We start from the raw sequence: 21,098 nt of genomic DNA, 5'->3' as shown, positions 1-21,098 counted from the left end.
TGGAGCTCTTCGGCCGCGATTATCGCTACAGCGTGATCCCCAACGTGCACGGCGAGGTCTGCGCCCACTATCCGCGGCACATCGTCCTCCTGGAGCGCGACGCCGGCGCCAGCCGTGACTCGTAAGGCCCCGGTTCCCGTGTCCCGTCCCGGGCAGTGACGCCCGGCGGAGTTGTTGTCCCGGGGAGCTTCCGCGCCCGGCGCTCCGAGGCTCCCGCCGGCCGGGGGAAGCCCTGCGGGCTGCGCTGCGCTAATTATAGCCGGTGGTGTCAGCCGCTCCCGGGACTCCCTCGCTGCCTGCCGGGGCTCCCGTGGGGCTCCTCCCAGCGCTCTTGGGCCGCCTTGGGGAAAGCTGCCAAGCTGAACCTGTTACTCGGGGGCTATGAAGGAAACGGGGGTGCTCCAGGACAGCACCAGCTCCCACTCATGTAGCCCTGGAGCAAACTTGAGCACAGCCTTGGCTCCTGGTGATTGTTGTGTTGCAGCTTGCCCGGAGGCTCAGGGTTGTGAGCAAGCCTGTGTGATGCTCTCCCTGCCTTGATGAAGTGCCCGTGGTCTTGCAGCAAGGCCTCTGATGTGGGAAATTTTAGTCTGCAAATCATCTCGGGGCAGGGGGTCTGACAGGGGCTAGGCAGACAAGACAGTCTAGACAGATATTTCTGTCATTCCAGACCAGGTTCCAGATTATTTTGTCTCTTCCCCACCATGAGGAACAGGTCAGTGGGCACTGAGGTTTAGTGAGCTAATGGGAAACACTTGTTCCGTTTGGTGCACATCTGAGCCAACACAATTCTGGACTTTGACCCACAAACTCAGGATCACGTTGGTCTCGCTTCTGGCTGAGTATGAGCTGCTGTTTCCAGCTCCAACCACTGCCTCTCATTTTTACCTTTTCCTTCAACAAAACATAATGCAGTTTTGCAGTTTTGACTGTGCGTCCATGACAAGAGTGATGTGTTCAAAAGGAGGATCGACAAGTCCTTCTCACATGTCCAGCTGCTTTGCCTGAGGAAGGAAAACCATCAGCTGCCGTGCTGACACGTAGGCTGGGTGCTGTAGGAGGGGGTCTTTGGAAACCAGGCACAACTGACTGCCAGGTGGGAGAGCTTCTGCCTAACAGTTGGATGAGACTAGAAAAGATTAAACCCCTTGCTACAAAAAACAGGAAACTGAAGATTGAAGCTGTTAAGTGTAACTAGAGGAAGCTTTAAGGAAGAGAAACTGAGTGCTTCTGCTTTTCCTGCTCTTGCAAGAGGAAAGGATGCTTAATTTTTCTGACAAGTATTCAAAACAAGAGTACTTACACTTGGTGCCCCATTTTCTTCTGTGACCTTTGCAAGCCAGCAGTGACAATTAACTGTATTTATACTGATTCTTGGCAAGTTTTGATTTACTGTCTGAAAGAGTCACAAAAACAGACTACACTTCATCATCACTCTCCTGATTTCAGCATGATGATTTTTGTAAAAGCTGCCAAGTAATTTTTAGACAAATGCAGGTTTTAGTTTGATCATTTTACTCCTATGGAATAATTATGAAATAGAGACCATTGCACTTCTTGTGTTATGGAAGGAAAGAACCTCTTCAGTGAGCAGAGCACTCCATCCAGGACTGAGTCTCTTTGGCTGCCTCTTGTGGAACCATAGAATGGTTTGAGTTGGAAGAGATCTTAAAGATCATCCAGTTCCAACCCCTACTGCCATGGGCAGAGATAACTTCCACTAGATCAGGTTGCTGAGGGCCCCATTCAACCTGGCCTTGAATGCTTCTGTTTTTATCTTTGTAATGTTTTTAATCAGCTGGTAAGATCTACTTGAAGCTTCTCAACTCTGAGAATACTGAGGTGCTTTGGAAGCAGTTTTCACATGTACAGACTCTTTGCTGTACCATCATTTCTGTCAGTATAGCTGCTTCTGCAGCCATGTGGGGAAACAGCAAAAAATTGATATTTTTTAACCCAAATCAGTTCATTCTGTAGCTGGGCAGCTGGGGGAAGAAAGGACTTTGCTTGATCAAAGTTTGCTAACAGTACTCTGAAATCCAGGCAGGTGCAGGAGGAATTCTGTGTGTTTTGAACCTTTTGCTTTAGATTTTACTCCTATTTATGCTGCATTTAATCACTAATCTTGTAAAAGCATTACACCTGTTCTTCAGAGCAGCTTTCCCCTTGCTACAGGAGTCTTGATACAACTGTGTTTGTTTTACCATATTCATCTCTTGTTTTACTGAGGGTGGTTATTGAGATGAGAAGGTCTGAGAGCCTTATTTGTAGCACAGGCATGACTGATGGCAGATGGGTCTCTCCAGTGTGTGTGCAGGCTTCCCAAGGAGCAGGGGTGGTGTGCCTGGGCGAGGGGCTTCTCCTTCCATGTCCCCAGCAGGGTGCAGGGCTTCCTGCTCACTCTGTGTCCTGGGCTCCTGCCAAGCTGCTCACACTCATTTGCAGGTGCTGCAGAAACCTCTCCAGGGAAGTGCAGTGACTGAAACCTGTTGTCTTGTCTCAGCTCCCAGAGAGGTGCTTCCCTTATAATTTCTGGTCCTTTGGGTATTTCAGTTTTGCTAACTCTCGTCTTCTTGGAAGCAGTGCCATGGAGCAGTTTGGCAACACTCCATTGAAGTTTTTGTTTCCCTCCGTATTTGCTTTTGCAAAGGAAACATAAAGGGAACTGGAGCAGAGTGCAGGATATATCTCTTAATTGCATGCATTCATTGAAAAACAGCCCCACAACCAAATCTGTGCCTCAGAATCTTTTGGGTTTCAAAGTAGTTTGGTGTTGGGAATTACACATGAAGTCATCTCTTTTCACACTTGCTCACATTTTCCTGCCTTTCCAATTAGCACCCTCATGTACACCTTGTTTAAAGATTAGCTTGGGTTTTGTTCTTTAAATTCTGGTATATGTCAAAGGTCTTTGGAGCTGAACAGCAAAATAATTGTATATGCAGAAAAACATGAAAAAACTTAAACCAGCACTATAAATTCTGAGAACCAAATCCTTCTATTAAAAAAAAAAAGTACTTGGAAGTCTTGTTTTCTGTTTCCCTGGTTCTACTGGCACCACCTTGTATAATATTTTCCATAAACAGATTGATTTCCATTTTAATAATAGGTTATTTTTTTTAATCCTTCCCAGAATGGCAGCTGCTAGTACATTGCTCCACACTCTCAGTGATTCTGAAGTTTAGCAACTTTCATTAACTCCATTGTAAAGGTATTAATTTGTTCTTAGACCACTGTTGTCCTTCGTGTTTGAGTTCTCCTCCTCCATTGTACTCTCCTTCACCCTGATGCACATATTGCTGTGCATCTGCTCATCTTCATCTCTCCATCTGACCCTGGTGGTTTTTCTTGCAGCATAGACTCTCCTACTCATCTTCCTGTGCCTCTTCAGGCAGGGGTGGGTCACTAGAATCAGATGCTTTATCTCAGCTGAGAGCCTGTGCTCTGCACAGTAATGCTGGTATTTCTGCATCTCTAGGGAATTTCCCATGATCTTATTTTTCCCCTTTTTCAGATTTACCATGTTGATTATGTATTAACATCCAGAGATCAGGCATTTCATCTGCCTCTTATACTGTGCTCCATTACTGGAAAGGCTATCTGGAAATTCTTGTTGACCATCTCCAGGTGCATAGCCATGCAGTTTTGTATGTCCAGACTTAACCTGGTTTCTGATATATCACTCTGGATGCTTCTCCAATTCCAGCTCTAGTCCTGTTTACATTGACAATTCCTCCTTTAGGTCTGTGTAGTTCAGAAGTGAGTTTGGATTCCTGTCAAATGTGGGCTGATACTTAGACAAACTGGAGCAATTTTAACATGTTTCCAAAATGTCTCCCAATATGAAACACAATTCTGTTTTAACTTCAACAAGAAAACCAAACAAAATGTATCTCTGCAAATGCAGCTGACATTAATCTCCCACTAGCTGATTTAGTCTAATTACCTGGCAACACAAATGCTTGAGGATCATGGAGTGTTCAAGATTTGATTTTCTATTATATTTCTTTTTTTTTCTTGCAAAGCTATCCCTCTGAGCTGGTTTTGAATGGAAAGGTGATAGCAGGGAAAACAGAACCTATATTTTTGTAGGCACTGACTGTCCTTCCCTAGTAATCCACATGTTAGTCTGTGGCAGACCCTACTGGTGGTGCTCATGTTTGCCAGTTCCTGATGGTGCCATCATGTACTGTGCATCGGTCTTTCAAAATCAAGAAAAGGAGCCAGAAAAGTGTCCAAATGTGTTGTACAGCAGCAGAAGCAATTCTCAAAGTGTTTTCATGCTTACTAACTTGAGAGCTGACTTCTAGGGAAAGGGATGGGATTGCAGCCCAGGGTTTCTGTGGTGGCTTTGCTGAAAGGTGTGTGAGAAGATGCTCTGTGTACTGACCTGAGTCTCTGCCCACTAGGTATGAGAGCACTGTGCAGGTGGGCAAACTGCAGGACCTCATCAACCGGAGTAAGATGGCCAGGTGTAGAGGACGCTTTGTCTGCCCAGTCATTCTGTACAAGGGAAAGGTAAAGTTTCATGTGTTACCTGTCTTAGCTGAGAAAATGACCTTTCTCTCTGCCATTTGAACTGTGCAGCCACGTCTTCAGTCACTTGTCGCTTTTCCAAATGGTGTAAAAGTCTGTGCTTGGGTACAAGCAGGCAGCCTGTAGTAGCAGGTAGCATTTGCTATCTAAGCTGCATAAGTGGGCTCTTCATACTCTTCTCCCCACCAAATCATGAACCTTGCACCAAAGGGCTCACTTTTTTTTTCCTCCTATGTACATCCCTTCTGAAGTCCTTACGGTATTTGGCATTTCAGAGGGGAAAGATAATTATTGTCTCTGTTTGTCCCTTACTCTTACCAGCAGCTCTCTTTGAGTAACTTTCCTCTCTCCAGAGAAGTTTCCTTTGTCTATTCCCTTAGGAAGCAAGATTGCATAAATGGTCTTATGAATGTGTGGGCTTGTCTGCAAGGGGATCTGTAAGAATATGAAATTAGATTCATTTTTATGTGAATTACTTAAACTGTGTTGAAGCCATGTAGGAATAGTCTCATTTAGAATTTAAGTCGCTTAATTCAGTTTTCTTAGTTGAATTTAGAAACACTGTATGAATAGCAAAATCATACCTGTGACAATTTTAATCTAGCTTGACTGAAGCCATTGTGGGGTGCATCTGCTGACATTTTTTGCAGGAGTGAACTGCCCAGAGTCATCTTGGGACCATCCATAATCTCATCCAGAGGAATGTGGAAATAAGGCTCAAGCAGGGTATTAACAGAGCATGTGTTGCTAACTTGGCAGGAACTGACTCTATTAGTGAATTGGAGAACTGGAGATGAAAATATGATTTAAAAACTAGCTACAGATAAAGGCACTTGGGAGTTTGCTGTGTTTGGAGAACTCAGTCTGGACCAGGGTTGCAGGGCAGACAGCTGAGAGGTGATAGCTGTAGATACCAACCCTTTCTATGTAACCTGACAGCAAATAGGCCTGATAAGGGAAGGACTCCTGGAGCCTGTGTGATTAATAAAAAAATCTTCCTCCAGCATATTTGCAGATCAGCGACACTGGCTGGCTGGGGAGAGCTCTATGGGCGCACTGGCTACAACTACATCTTCTCTGGTGAGTGAGGAGCCATTTGTCACTGTCTGCATGGTAAGGCTGGTCATTGCTGGGACAGAGAGCTACACATGAGGCCAAGCTCTTCCCAAAACCAGTGGGAGCTCTAGCATGGGCTGCTTGTATCAGGCTTAGCATAAAAGAGCAAAGATTGAAACCTCATGTCCATTTCCAAGCACTGTATGCAGGACAGTGCCACAGCTCGAAAGAACCTCAGAGTGATGAAAGAGCTTGAGGTTGAAGAGTGAGTTACAGGAAATATATAGGCAAATAAAGGCATCCCAAAGGATTCAGGGTAGCAATTCCCACACATGGGGGATGGGAATAATGGAGGAAAGAGGATTAGAACTTGTTGTTGCTTGACTAATCATTGGGAATCAATGCTGCTAATGGTGAGATGTACTGGACTCCAGGGAAAGCTCTTAGGGGAGTAGTGGGTGTCTATAGTGTGAGAGCTGAAGCTTGGCTTAAAAATGCACTGCATACCATTTTTAAAATGTCCTTTGGCTGTCAGTCATGGGTTTGACCTGCCCAGGTACTTTGCAATTACAAGGAAAGTGTGGGCTACATTAGAAAACAAGATTTTCAGGAAGAGGAATTAGGGGGAACTACACTTAGGTGTGAAGAGAAGGCACCAAGCCATGACCTTTTTGTTTGTATATGTATCTTGTCAGATTGAGGATCAAGCTGGTTCACAAAAGCTTCGCTTCTTAATGCCTTTGTTGCAGGAGGTTGTGATGATGCTTGGGCAGATGCAGAAGACATTTCTGAAGAAGATTCTGCGTTTAGGTTTGTATGCATGATTGGGACAAGGAAAAGGGAGTTTGCTGACTGGCTCAGCCATTCAGTTCTGCTCTTTTCTAGTCTGGGTTTTGAGCACAGGCTTGAGACCCATCACCAGGCTCAGGGTCTTACATTCCTTGCTTTTGGTAAAGAGTCTTGAGTATTCATGGCTGGCTGAAGCTTGCTAATCTATTTTCAGAGGAAGGGCTGGACACAGGAAAATGTAGAGCCATTAAAATGCATTTGAAGGGTGTGCCTGTGTTTACTCCACCTAAAAGTACATCTCCAGGCTGTAGAAATTGTGTTGTATCTTATTTGTTTGCTGCAGAATAGAGTGAGATGTGGGAAGGGACCATGAGCACAAAGCTTGCAGTGTCCGTTTGCTCATGCTGTGCTGCTTATGGCTGGAAGTGGTTCAGGGGAGAACTGTGGCTCATCTGGGAAGAATCAGACTCACCTTGATCAGTCTTACATGCTCACCTTGCTTGCCTCATTCTGTCTTGCAGAAATGCAGACTCCCAGCTGTTTGACAAGGTCAGAGGGCACGACATCAAGCTGCTTCGATACCTGTCTGTCCGATACATCTGTGACCTGATGGTGGAAAACAAGAAGGTGAAATTTGGCTTGAAGTGAGTCTGGGTTCTTCTGCTTTTTTGCAGGCTTTGGTTTGCAGCTAGTGTAGCCCTTACCTGTGAATTGCTCTCAGGTGTGCACGCAGCATCCTGGGAGCAGTTTCTGGAAGAATTCTACAGCAGGACAGGTTAGTGGATGCTGTAAAGAAAACCCCAAGGGTTTAGGCCACATAAAACTGTATCAATGGGCAACATAGCTGCTTTCATCTGTCTTCTGCAGTCGGAGTGGCTTTTTCCCTGTAGAGCTTATAGTAATGAGACAGTCACCCCTTCAGAAGGGAGACAGCAACACAGCTCTCTGTGCATAGGAACAGAGGGAGCTGTTTCTCCTACTTATCTTAGAGAAAAGCCTTAGTGATTTTGGGCTGTACCTATTTATGTGGATATGTTGAGTAAGTTCTGCCCCTGCTTGTAGCTGAGTCAAGCCATAGCCCAGGGAGATGCAACAGGTAAATTTTTGGATGCTGGTGTCTGTGCAAAAAGCACTCTGTAAATATCTGCTGTTCTCCTCTTGTCCTGTGCAGTGTGACGTCTTCTGAGAAGGTGGACAAAGCTCAACGTTATGCTGATTTCACACTTCTCTCCATCCCATATCCAGGTACAGGAATGATGTCAAGAGGGATTCACAAGGGACAGGTGACAATCTGTTTCTGGGCACTGGGAAATAATTCTGTGTGTGTATATGTAAATGACCATGACTTGCTGAATGTTTCCTATGCTCCTTCTAGAGAAAAACTCCTTTAAACTGAGAACAGTGCAGCGAACCTGGATGCTCTGGCAGTGAGTCAGCATTAGGCATTCTTTGAGGTGGCAAAATAATTTCCCAGCAGTCCTTATTAATTCAAGCACAGAAGAAAAATCCCAGAGGTGGAGCTGGTTAAGATGGCCTTTGACATCTCTGCAGCTCTAAACTACTACTTGATGCAAAATATATATCTTGTTCTTTGTTATGTAAAGACCCAATTCTTAAGGGTAATTTCTAGTCTAGTGTTCCAGAGCTCCACTATAAGAAATCCTCAGTGCTTGCAGAACAGTTCACCTGAGCCTGCAGTGTTCAACAGAGGCAGCCCTTTGCAGCCTGTCTCCCTGGCTATATCCATCCCTGTGCCTAGCAACCACTGCTGGGTCACTCACACTCTTACAGATGAACTGAATAGTCCTGCTGCCTGCTGATGTCAGGCTTGGCGACAGGATCAGATGGGAGGCTGCTGTGCTGAGGTCTGTCTGCAGACTCTTCTTTCTCCCTAGTGCACAAAGAAAGGGAGAGGAGAAAAAAACAAAACCAGCAAAACTCTGGTGGATGATCCAGACCCAGACTTTTCCTTGATTGCTAGTTGTTGCTCTTAAAGATTTTTTTAAGGTATATTTCCTTTTATACGGAAATTAGTGACAATTCAGAGAAGCTGCATGAAGATTTTTTTATTGAGTTTGCCATGCAGGTTGCCAAGTGTACAGAAATAAGAGTATTACTGCTTTCTGTAGTACATAACACAGATACATGTTGCTGCTGCCCACATCACCAGACTTGGAACATGACAAAGACTGTGTACACAGGTCTTCTGTAGGGCTGTAAGGAATAAAGAAGTGAGTCTATAGAGTTAAGCTGCAGAGTTGTTTCTGTATGGGGATCTTCATATGGTAAGCAATATTATTCAGTGATGGTCCTTCCTCTTCTGCCCTCTGGGACAGCTGCTTTCTTTTAGCAGCTCTTCACTGCCACGCTAGAGATAAACCTTATAAAACTGCAAATACTCCCTGCAGATGTTGCCTGATTTCAGCAGTGCTGGTCCATGGGGGAATGTTGTTGTTCTGTTAAATCTAAGGCATACACATCTAAGGATCAGAAACCCCTCTAGTGACTGGCCAAATGCTGTGATACATTCTTATTGATGTTTCCAGGGTTGCACTGAAAGAATTTCTGTTTTGTAATTTGTTTCTGAAGTTATTCTGAGATCCTGTTGCCTTAGGTGAGCAAGGCAGTGTCCAAACAGAGTCATAGAGTTGTTGTGGTTGGAAAAGACCTTTAAGATCATTGAATCCAGTCATTAACTCAATGCTGCCCAGTCCTCCTAAGCCATGTCCCTGAGTGCCACACATCTACCTGTCTTTCAAATACCTCCAGGGCTGGTGACTCCACTCCTTGCAGAGGGTGCACTTGATCCCCTCATCCAGATCATCAGTAAAGATATTAAACAGGCCCCAATACTGAACCGTGGGGAACACCACAAAACCTGGGGACCAGATAGCAACTGGATTTAAAACTCTGTTCACCACCACTCTTTGGGCTCAGCCATCCAGACAGATTGTACCAAGTGACTGTCTGAAGTGAAAGACTTGAGTTAAAATGGGGTATCTGTAGAGGCTTTTGGTATTTGTGGATGCCAGCACTTATGCCATAATCCCCCATTCTTTGCATGAAGTCATTGTTTAATTGGAGTTAAATCTCAACTGACAGACTGTGTCCTGACTGCATATTTAAGGATTAGTCCTATCCTTGCACAGATTCTTTCCTTATTTTTTTTCCATTGAAGTTACTTGTGACTTGTGGGGTGAGAATCTCTCTCCATATCTGTGCCTGACACAGGGGTGTCTGGGTGGTGTGGGCACTGTGGCGCTGCTGAGGTGTGCCCAGCACACTGGCAGAGGTGTTTCCTGTAGCCTGCAGGCAGCTGCAGTGCTAATGGTGCTGCTCGGCTGTGACTGAGTGACTGCGGCTTGCAGCAGAGACTTCAAATAGTTGTTTGAGAAGAGCTGAGCCACAGGACACACTTCAGGAGGGGAGGGCTTTGGGGGACAGCTCAGAAGTGGTTATGTACCCCCTTCCTTCAGATAGGGTAAATCCCATGTTTGAAAGAGAAGACTTATATGTGAGAGAAATCAAGCCACCTCTGACAGGGCCCTTTCTTGTTCCCTGCAGCAGATGCCCTGTGAAAATTGGCTTTCCCCGGGGCTCTGCCAGCACCTTCTTTTGGTGGTTCCTTCTCACTCAGCATGTCAAGCCTTAGATCTGTGCAAAAGTCCAAGGCTCTGCAAAAAGTAGCTCCTTGCTGAAACCTTTTGCTCAGGAAGAAATTAAATCAGTCCCTCAAGCTCCCCATTTGCTGTATTTGGAGTTTGCCCTTTGCTGTGTGAGTGTCTGTACTGCTGAGTGCCCTGGGTTGTTGTTGCTGGAGGCCGTGCTGCACAGTGTATTCAGGATTACTGCTCTTCTCTTCCCACAGGCAGCAGTTTTGATTGGTTTAGGTTTCTGGAGCCTGGGGCTGCCAGCACTCCTAGTCCCACAGGCACTTCACTAGTTAGATACCAGTTAGCTGAATCGTTGTTCATTATCTCCTTTTCTTGCAGGCTGTGAATTTTTTAAGGACTACAAAGACCGGGATTATACAGCTGAAGGTCTCATATTTAACTGGAAACAGGTACATGGATGTTACAAAATGCAGAGCTGTGTGTTTTACTGGGTTTAAGTCTTGCCTTCCAGTTCCTCAGTGATGGTCTGTATGTCATGTGCCTATTTCTAATCACAAGGAGGAAATCAACAGGACAAACTAAACAGATACGGAATGTACTAAATTATTGATTGTAAAATTAATACGTAAGATAAATTAATCATTGTCCTGAAGTCTAGGATGCTTGACCTCTCATGGAAGGCATGAGTTGCTCCCAGTTTTGAATTCTGACCTTATTGACAGCCTTGATTCTCAGTTCTTTCTTCATATTTTGTCTCCTGCTGAGGGGATGGTTGAGTGGGGCAGTCTGATAGAAATTCAGAGACTAACATGCCCAGCTTTCACTGTTGGGAGCGCATAAAAGCTCCTCTGGTCCATTAGTCCTTACAAGAGTCTGAGTTTATGCTTACGTTTTCAGGACTTTGCATCCAGAGATGCTTTGCTGAGATGTTTTCTTCTCATGCACCATTTGGCATTTGTTGTCTTCGGTTTTTTTTCTGGAACTCAGTCCCTTTGAGTCATGACTTTTCTCTGACCAACTGTGTTTGGGTTTTTTACAGGACTATGTAGATGCTCCATTAAATATCCCAGTCTCTCTGACCCAGTCTCTGAATATTGATTGGAGCGAGTACCAGGTGAGCAAAGTGGATGTCTCTGTGGGAGGTCAGGGATGCATTCAGGAAGGCTCAGGAGAGGTTTGAAATCTGACTTGCTCCTATTGCTGTAATCTGGCTCACTTCATAGCATCCCAGTGGGGGCAAGGCTGCGTGACAGTTCAGAACAGCAGTGGAAATCCTGTACCCAAAAGCTCTGGGGCTTGCTGTGCCCTGAGGCAGCTGACTGTAAAGTCAAACCTTTTCTGTAGCTTTCAAAAATTTGCAATCCATTAGGGAGATAGGTTGCTAACAAAGGTAAGGAACAAGACAGGAAACAGAAAGCAGTATTACCTGTTCTCAGTCTCAGCTCTGAGACTGCCCTGGGCAGACTGCCTTGGCTGTGGGAAGTCTTGAGAGAGGTCAGCCTTCTCCTCTGTGGGCAGAGCCAAGGGGCTGGGCACCTTCTTCATGGGCATGCAAGGTGCCTTCCTATGGGATAGGAGCAGATAATCATAACTGACCATGGCAGGTCTCCAGTCTGTGCTATGGACAGCGTGGCAGGCAGTAATTGAACTTTTCTGTTTGCTCAAGCTTCAAAGTCTACCTTTGTTCACAACAGGGAGTATCACCTTATACTACTGATTAGTATGCTCAATTTCACACATCAGTGGATCTACCAGGTTTTGTGGGGATTGACTGTGCTGGAGCATGTCATGTTATTGTGCCCTGTGGCTGGAAGCACCAGAGAACCAGCAGAGCTCCCTGTGCTGGGCCAGTGTTTGTTGTCAGTGATGTAAATACTGCTTAAGTGCCAGCATAAGCAGAATCACAGAAAAGTTGAAGCAGAACTAATAGAAGTAGAGCTTCTGTATGGCTAGAAACTTGTTCACTAGAATACTGAGCAGCCTGTATTTTAAAAAGGATATTAAAAATTGAAGAGGGTGTAATAAATAGATGCAGAAAATATTTGAGGCCTGGAGAACATGCTTCACTCAAAACTGAAGTTCTCAGTCTGTTTAGGTAATCACTAAGGTGATTAATGTATAAGTACATTTTTAGGGAGAAAATAGTAATTCTAAAGCACTGTTCAATCTGGGGAAGAGGAGCTATACAGAAAGCAATATCTGCATCTGAAATCAAGCCTTCAGATAAGGACAAGCAGTCTTGCATATTACTTTTGAGGATAATCTGCTGGAACATGCTGCCAAAGGAGTAATGAGCTGTCACCCCTATTTGAGATGCTTCTCTGGGCAAAGATGTTGCCAAGTGCAAGCCTCAGGCTTTACGTGGGGCAACTGAAGAAAACTTTTTGGTTCGTGATACAGAGAGATCAGACTGGATAATTGGATGATGCCTTCTAAAATAAGCAGAAGATGGATTGAATTGGGCAGATAAAAGATTTTGTAATTATGTGTTTTTCTGCTGCAGGCTGACTGTGTTCCCCGTTTGCCTAATGTTTTGTGGCTCTGCAGGCTTCATGGTTGAGCAATATGCTCTTTGTCTGACTCTAGTCTTCAGTGTGGTTACACACAGATGTGCACACATGCAGGCACACAGTGAAGGTTCTGTTGCTTGTGGTCACATGTCACTTGCACCACTAACACTTCTGCCATGAAATGTGTCCCACTCTGCTTTTTCCTTGTCAGTGCTATCTTATTTCCCTTGAGCTAGTCCTGATTCTGATCAAACCACTGAATTTCCCTGCATCTGCTCATGATGTGATGGTCAAGTGACAAGCTTGGGTTTGTTCTGATGTTGTTCACCTGTATGTCCTGTAGTGCTGGAGTTCTCTTGAGTTCAGAGCCCTTCTATAGTTCTACTGCTACTTGGGGGTTACTGAAGAAGTCCAGTGCCTGTCTGGAGGGTGAGGGTCAGCAGCCAACTGGGGACATTTTCAAGGACCACAGAGTTTTGAGCAAAGTGCTTGGGTTGTGGGAACAGGCCTCTGGCCTTGGCCCACACTTCCCATCGTGCTGCTGGTGTTGCACACGTGGCTGGAATGTGGCTCAGCCACTTGGAAAAGTGCACGTGTGCAGAACTGGGTCAGTGCTCTGCAGGTGTTTGTGCCTCTCTGAGCAGGGGCTGCTTGCAGCTTTGGGGCTGCAGGCAAAGCAGCTCCTCTGCCACCTAGGAAGACAGTAGAGATGGCCTTTTATTGTTTTATTTGTCTACCTGTTATCTTGTCCCAGAGTGCCTTTTGCAGAGGATGGGGGGATTGATACAAAGGGGAAGTCTGTCCCTTTGAGGAATGGCCATGTGGTTATTTCTGCTTTGCTGCTGTTCTGGATAGAGCAGCTCTGAGCTGCAGAGCAGCCTTTGGCTGTGGGCAGACCCTTACCATCAACACTCCTCTTTCTGCAGAGCTGGGACCTCGTACAGCAGACACAGAACTACCTGAAGCTGCTGATCTCCATTATCAATAGTGATGGTAAGGCAAACTCCTTGCTCCCAGCAGTGTAACTGGAGCAGTCACTGTCCCTGGAAGAACAGCTGATGGTATTAGTGCCACTGTAGATCAGCTCCCAGTACAGAAGTCACTTTTAATTCTCTCCCTTCAAAACAGGATGATGGTCCTACCATCTCAGAACTCCAACTGCCCTCTTAGAGAGGGACTTGCTGATTCCTTGAAAACCCTTTCCTCCTGAATATGAAGGGATATTTGAAAACTTAGCCTATTGTTTGACTACTTTAAACCTGAAGAAAAGGAACCTTGTGTCTTTGCTTTTTGACTCTTGCTCTTGTTTTGCTGGTTACCTGTGTTTTGTCTCGCCAGCACAAGATCTCATTTGGTGCCTGTTTAAGAGCCCCTTCCATCCCCTTTCACCATGGACACTCCAACTCTTTGAAGAGTGTCTCTTGCCCTGTGTGGCATCCCATTCCCTCTGGGCACTGTGACCTAGCACTGATGGAGGGAGCCATGGCTGGCTCTGACAGCATGGCCAGCTATAGTCTCCTGCAGTAGCTGTGTTGGGACACACTGCAGGTTTTCTGTAGGGTGTAGGATTGGAGCCTTGTGCGTGTCTCTGCTCAGTGTGCAGTAGGAAGAGTAGTGAGACTGAAAAAAAATGTTCAGTTGGAGCTGTTTTCTTACCAGTGTAGGAATAGATTGTGATAGTGAGTTACAGCTGGGGAGTTGTATGTTCAGGGTAGTAAAGTGATGTTCATACCTAATGACTCTGTGTCCTGAGCAGCTGTCAGGACAAGGACAGCACATCAGCTGGTGCTGCTGACAGCCCAGGACACACTGAGCAATTGGCTGGCTGCTGTATTTAAGACAGAATGTTCTGGCTGAGCTCTGCTCTTGAGCCTGGTCTGTGGGTACAGAGAGTAGCTTGTCTCTACAGATTTGCCATAAAGAAATCATTCCTTTCAAACCCAACATCCTTTTTTTCTCTTCTCCTTCCTGCCCCTGGAGCAGATGACAGCGGGCTCCTGGTGCACTGTATATCCGGCTGGGATCGAACGCCTCTCTTCATCTCCTTACTGCGCCTCTCCTTATGGGCTGTGAGTACCTGGCTGACCTCCTCTGTTTCTGGGGCTCATTGCTTGGAGGGTGAGTGACTGTCACCAGGCAGTGGTGGTGGAGCTGTTAATGTTCCTACTGTTCCTTTGGACGTGGTGTCACAGGCAGGTGGAGGAAGATGGGCACCCTGGATCACCGTGACAGTTTTCAGCAGATCATGAATTCCCAAGTTCTGGTCCCCAGGGCTGCTGCCTGAAGGCTTTGTTTGCTTTGCAGGATGGGCTGATCCACGCGTCCCTGGAGCCATCTGAGATTCTCTACCTGACAGTGGCCTATGACTGGTTTCTCTTCGGGTAGGCATGATAAGTTTTATTCACATGTGCATCCCTGTGCAACGGGGGAAAAGCCTTGAGGGGTCATTTTGATGTTTGTTCACAGCCAAAGGTTGGTGTTTGAGCAAGTCCCAATGAGCTGGGACAAGAAGGGCTGATGCCTTTTTTTTTTTTTTTGCCTAAGGGCTCAGGCATCTGGCTGTTCTTGACAGCTTGTGCTCTTCTGCTGATTCTGGCATGTGACTGAGCTTCCCTTGCTCTCTTTCAGGCACATGTTAGTCGATCGACTCAGTAAAGGAGAAGAGGTGAGTGTTGCTCTGGGGCAGTGGCTGAGCACTGCTTTGTGTTCTCAGGATAGCTGTTTATGGTAGCAGCATTCACTGCCTGCTCCTGGTAGTATTAGTGGTGTGGCTGGGCTCTAAAAAGATTGTTCAGGTGCTGGAAATACGAGGTAAGAGCCTTGCCCTGTCACTTTGTGATGCATAAGTTGTGGGGTTACTTCTCTCTCAGGCTGCAGTTTTGCTGGGGGGTGTTGCTCCTGCCAGTTTCTCTCCTGTGCCATTAGTGTTCAGGCCCCACATCAGAGGGTGCTAGGACTTGTTGTTGAGCTCAGCAGTGAGAAGGATGCTTAAGGTGTGTGACTCCTTGAAAATAAAGCTGGATAGTCTTGTGTGCTTGTCCTGAGTGCCAGCCCTCCTGCCTGGGTGCTGCTGCTGCATGTGGCTTGCATGTGATCACAGGCTCATGGAGCAGCTTGTGCTGGTTCTGGTGTGTGAGTTTGGTGGGATGTGTCTGTGGGTGCACATATGGGTCTGGGGACCCTTAAAATTAGTGGAAGTAATTATCTTCAAAATCTTTCGCTGTTGAACAACAAGAAAAGACTGCTCTGACTATAGTTTCAGTATAGTGCACTATCATTTCTGAAGAGAAAAGAGGTGGGGTGTGTGTCTAACCCTGTTGCTATTCCCTTGCTCCTCAAACTCTCACCTTACTAAGGAATCTTCTGCCTTCAAACAGCAGAGACATGACTCTGGCCTATTTTCCATCTTTCAGGGGTACAGAATCCCCTGAAAGAGTCAGTATCATTCCTTCTATTCATTCCTTTCCTGGAGTTCTGCTGGCTCAAGCCTGAGAGCTGTGCTCTGGTGGCTGCTTGGTCATGGGCGGAGTCAGTATCTGCAGCAGGAGAGGGGGTGCCTGACTGCCTCTGGCACTCCCTGCTCCCCTCTTCTCCCAGGACAAGGGCACAGCTCTGCACGGGTGGGTGAGGTGGCAGAGGCTCAGTGGGGTGAGTGATGCAGAGCAGACTGGGGTGTGGCAGGGCACAAGCTTGGGGCCACAAATGCTGTAGGTGCCTCATGCTTCCAGAGGTGGTACTGGTCTGCTGCTGAGATGGAGCATGTGGCTCTAACCGTGCAAGTCCTGCTGGGTTTGCTGCTCACCTGGGGGTATGAGCAGCTGCTGCCATCTCGGTTCTATTCTGCACTGATGGCATAAGTACCTGCTGTGGGCTTGCAGCATGTGTGCAAGGCATTGATAAGGAGACTTCTTGTTCCCCTTCCTTTCTGGGCCTCCCCGTGGCAGGGAGCAGAGGGGCAGTTTACATGGAAGAGAAGGCCCAGGATGGGATGGTGGCAGCCCATGGCACACTGGAGGCTGGTAGCTGCAGATTTTTTGCTATCTCCTTCCTGCCAGCACCTCCTCATCAAGATAAGAGGCTGCATTTGCTCAGATTTTCTTTTTCTGCTTCAATTTTCTGAAGCACATCACCTCTGAGGAGTTCTCTGCTCTGAAGTCACAGAGGTAAGGAGCCTGTGCTTGCTGCTGCATGGGCTACAGAGCCAGGGAGCTTGTTAGTGCTGCTTCTTTGGGGAGATGGAAGCCCTGGTGTCCTGGCCCAGTTTTCTTTAATTTATTCTGCACTCTGAAGGCTGCAAAACGGGGCCGAGGTTTGTGAGATGCCACGTTGTGCTCTGAAAAACTGTCCATGCTGAAATGTGCTCTCTGCCTAATGACTGTCCGTGGCTGCTTTAGCACAGGTGAGCCCAGAGGTGTGTGCTCTGGCTCAAGCAGGCTGCACAGCAAGCTCCATCAGGCACTGGTGGGCACAGAGGGGTGGCTGGTTTGTAACAGGCTGCCCAGCATAAAACCTTCTTACTTCAGGAGGGACAGAAAGAAGCAAAGCCCACCCTGGATGCTCTGAATAAGCACATCATGTGCAGTGTTGCCTGTTGCCACCTTCTCAAAAGCATAGGGAGTTTGGGTTGGGACTGTTAGGAGTCAGACAATGCACACTGGCCCATCCTCTCCCCTCTGCCCCTGCATAGCTAATTCCCCACTACTCTGATCTGCTGTGTGTGACAGAGACCTGGCTGTGGCCAGCCTGCCTTGGAGTGTGCCTGAGGTAACTTTGTCTTTCCTTCCCCAGAAGGAAGAGTTTGCCACCTGGCTTCACCCTGGAAGAGATCTGCATGCTCAGTGAGTGTCAAGCATCAGTGCCCCTGGGTGCTGCTAATGGCTCATTGCTTGTGGGCCTGGGTTCCCAACTTCAGGATGACCCCAAATGGGTGTGCTGTCTGTGGGGCCTTGCAAGAACACAGGGCATGGGAAAGTGTATTGCTGAAAGGGAGAGAAACCAAGCTGGTCTTCAGGTAGCTCTGTTTTCTTCTCTCTAGAGCAGAAAGACCGAGGCAGCACCACGAGCCTGAGCAGTGACTTCTCCCTGGGGATGGAAAGTTCCCCTGGAGCAGCTGGGAGCTTTACCTATGAAGCAGTGGAGCTGATGCCAGCAGGAGCACAGGCTCAAGCAGCATGGTGAGGAGAAAACCACTTGGTGGGCTGAACAGAAGGGGCTGGCTCTGGGCCTGATGGAAAAAATATTTCTGAAGTGTCTTGCCCTCCAGGTTTGCTCTCTGTAGCATGGATTCCTTACAGTGGGGGGAGGAATTTGGCTGTCAGAAGCTTTGCTGCAATTTGTATTCCAGAGCTTCTGCATCAAAAGTTGGAGGCCACCGCATGTTAAAAGGCTGTCAGGGTTCTGCAGGGATGCTCCAAAGTTTGTACATAGATGAGAGTAAAGCACATTTGTTTCATTTTCACCAGTTTCACTGTTAAACTTCATCCACAAAGGATTTCATTACTTTTAAAAGATTGTTCCAAACTACCAGAAAAATTACATTTCACAGCAGCCTCCCCAGGGAAAAGTGGAGATGGTTTAGCTGCCCTAAAATGAAGCTTAATCAGAGTTTAGGAAAGACATTATACACAGGGAGTGTCTGCAGTTAGTGGGAGCTGGGCTGGGTGGCCAAGAATTCCCTCTAAATTTTAGCCCCTCTACCAGCATGAGGCGTGTGAGCTGAAAGCAGGTTCCTGCCTGCAGCACTGCTTAGAGACATTTCCAGGGGAGAATACAGAATTTTCAGTACTGCCTCTTGATAGAGGGTCACAGAGGACTTGCCTGGGGATGCAGGTGGCTGTCTGGAAGAGGGGAAGGTGTCTGGCAACTCTGCTGCTCTGGGACAGGTTTTGGACTTGCTTGTGGAGTTTCTGGTGCTGTTTGGGGATTTCAGAGCCTTGCTGTAGGGTTGCCCCTCTCAGTTTAATTTTTCTCTCCTCTCCCTCAGCACATGTGAAGATGCTATTTTATATTGCAATTATTTTAAATTAAATCTGGGTTGTGCTGGAGGCATTTGAAGTCCTCTGGGACTGAGCTTGCAGCCATGCTAGTGGCAGCAGCCTTTCTAAAGCACATTGTATGTTCAGTCTAAAGTGCCGAGAAGGGAAAGGAGAATATCCCTGCAGAATCACAAAATGGAGATGGAGTGTCCCAAACTCTTTGCCAAGTGAGCAACACAGAGTCCTCTAAACACACAGAGCCTACCTATCCACATCAAAGTGACTGCACTGAGTAGACAACAGCTTTCCACTTGCAGGGCTGCAGGGCAGTGAACTGGAAGCATTTGTGTTGCTCTGAGTGCTCAGGACATACAGGCTGGATTCTGCTGCACAGAACCTATGTGTGCTTTTTACAAGATGTGAAGTGACCAGAGCATGCTGGAGGAGATAGCTGCACTTGTGTGGATCAGGGCTTGTGTGGATTTTTGCAATGTGCTTCCTAACTCTGGGTTGCTTTTATTTCTGTGGGAGATCTCAGGGTGTGATGGGGCCAGCAGCTGCTCTGCAGGGATGGTTTGGGCCATGCTGGGGGCATGAGCTTGGGAAAGGGGAAGGTTGTGAGCCTTGCCATGAGTGCTCAGTGAGAAGACTGGTCACGGGTGTTTTACTGCAGGCTGTTGTGGCTCTGTAGTCTGGAGAATACATAGGGCTTGCTACAAGCTGGATGGGCTGTGCTCTGCATAGCATGAGGGGATGTACTTTGTTGTGTTGCCCTGAAAACAGGTGGCCTCACAGTCTCTGTGCAGGGAGAGGCATTTGATTTTTAGCTGTTCAGACCTGTTTCTGCAGGCTGTACTTGGAGATGTTGGCAGCTATGATAACATGAGATGAATAAAGCTTAGGAGAGGCTGTGGTGTGATGTTTGAGGGTGGACACCCTTCAAGAAATGAAGGGAGGATATCGCACTTTCCACTGTACAATGAGCCTGTCTTTAGCTGCACTTGCTGACAGTGCTTGAGATCTCAAAGCTGAGATCCCTTTCCCTGTTTTAGGAAGAGTTCCTCTAGAGTTTGTTTGCTTTAGAATTTTTCTTTTTTACTTTTGTGCATGGGGCGTCTTTGTCCAATTCAGTGTGGTCTTGGAAGGGGAGAAATTCTTGGGACTCTTCCAGGGGGAAAAAAAAAACCAAACAACTGTAAGAAGGAAAATCTTCTGAACGTGGAGCAGCAGTGATATGAATTAGTCCCAGATGTGTAGTTGTTTGGCATGTAGTTGGATGGTACTGTGAGCTAAGGCCTGATGCAGCAATGGACAGTGAATCATGACTGAGTCTGAATGTGCTGGCTAGGAAAGAAGCCAGAGCAGTTTGGGCTGTCAGCATACAGAGAGAAAGAACTGAAGTGTACCTACCTCTGGAGTGAGTGTCAGCTGTAAGCACATGGTCAGAAGTGTGGTCAGTGGTGCCCAAAGGAAATTGCTGAAAGGGAAAATAACACTGGTGGTGTGTCCCTGTCGCTCTCAGTGCGCACGAACGCCCACCTGGGCTGATACTGAGGAGTTGGAGCAGATTGAAATGGTCTTTCCCCACTGGGAGGCCCCTTGCTCAAGGCATTTTTGCTGCTAGACTAAACAAAGCAATCGCTGTGTGTGTGTGGGCTGATGCATTCTCCCATCTCTGATTTGCAGGTCACGTGGATGGTGATCTATAAAAGAATGGGCTGAGATGGGTTGAGCTCAGTGTACCCCCTCGCTGAGCTTTTACCATGACTCATGGTTCCTTGGGAGGGAGGGAAGAGGGCGGGTTCAGTGCAAACAAGAGCTTGTAGCTGCTGGGCTAAACTCCAGCCTGTGGTGGAAAGGCTTCCTAGTTGGAGTACATAGGAAAGTCAGCTTTCTCACCCACGTCCTCTGTCCCTCAGGAGGAAGAGCTGTGCATCGTCACCGCAAGCCGTGCTCTGGAGCAGAGCACAGCAGTCTGAAGACAGGCTGCCTTCCACAGGGATGGTTGAAGTCAAGTCCTCCAGCTCCTCCTCATCAACACATTCTGATAACTTCCTGAGGATTGGAAGCAGCCCACTAGAAGTGCCCAGATCCAGGTGAGGTGGGAGCAGGGCATTTCTCAGCAAAATGAGTGTCTGGTAAAGGGAGTGCAGGGCTGCACTTGTATGGCTCTGGAAACACTGGAGCACCTGTGTTTGTGTCTACAGACAAACCTCAGGAGGCCTGTTCGTCTCTAGTCTGACCTTATCTGAAGTGCTGGCCATTGAACACAGACGCTCCTGCCTGAGCCCCTAGAGGAGCAAGGAGCTGTGCTGATAACAGCCAGCTGTCATAGGCCTGTCCTCAGCGCATGCCTCAGCTCTGAGCTCTGGCATCTCTGCATCCTGCATGCTTGCAGCTCACAGCACTTTCTCTGTCTAACACATCCACCAGGGTTTGAAATGGCTGTGGTGTTTGAGGAAGGAAGCTTTTCAAACCAAGCAGACCTCACTCTGCCTCTATCCTGTCCCCCTTTTCACCTCCTGACCCTCCCGATGACACGGGTTGGAAAAAAGTGGGTGCTGGTGGCAAGCAGAGGTAGGAATCTGCTGGGAGCAAACTTGAAGCACTGTGCCAGC

The 21,098-nt window shown here is 47.2% G+C and overlaps 1 protein-coding gene across 1 annotated transcript in view; it reads left to right on the top strand.

The window, feature by feature from the left end:
• The first annotated feature begins 6 nt into the window (after positions 1–6).
• MTMR14 (myotubularin related protein 14) overlaps positions 7–21,098 on the top strand; it is a 31,150-nt gene continuing 10,058 nt past the window's right edge. Inside the window, exons 1-16 of the mRNA XM_014306707.2 lie at positions 7–121; positions 4,410–4,518; positions 5,541–5,616; positions 6,342–6,402; positions 6,903–7,025; positions 7,553–7,626; positions 10,374–10,444; positions 11,035–11,109; positions 13,432–13,498; positions 14,489–14,574; positions 14,810–14,886; positions 15,134–15,170; positions 16,598–16,668; positions 17,294–17,343; positions 17,541–17,679; positions 20,400–20,576. Of these exons, the coding sequence (XP_014162182.1) occupies positions 4,465–4,518; positions 5,541–5,616; positions 6,342–6,402; positions 6,903–7,025; positions 7,553–7,626; positions 10,374–10,444; positions 11,035–11,109; positions 13,432–13,498; positions 14,489–14,574; positions 14,810–14,886; positions 15,134–15,170; positions 16,598–16,668; positions 17,294–17,343; positions 17,541–17,679; positions 20,400–20,576 (1,238 nt within the window). The 5' untranslated portion in view covers positions 7–121; positions 4,410–4,464. The remainder of the gene's footprint in view (positions 122–4,409; positions 4,519–5,540; positions 5,617–6,341; positions 6,403–6,902; positions 7,026–7,552; positions 7,627–10,373; positions 10,445–11,034; positions 11,110–13,431; positions 13,499–14,488; positions 14,575–14,809; positions 14,887–15,133; positions 15,171–16,597; positions 16,669–17,293; positions 17,344–17,540; positions 17,680–20,399; positions 20,577–21,098) is intronic.

Source organism: Geospiza fortis, unplaced genomic scaffold (genome assembly GCF_000277835.1).
Source record: "Geospiza fortis unplaced genomic scaffold, GeoFor_1.0 scaffold70, whole genome shotgun sequence".
NCBI lineage: Eukaryota > Metazoa > Chordata > Aves > Passeriformes > Thraupidae > Geospiza > Geospiza fortis.
The sequence above is the reverse complement of the archived record's forward strand: the minus strand, read 5'-3'. Positions and strand labels throughout refer to the sequence as shown.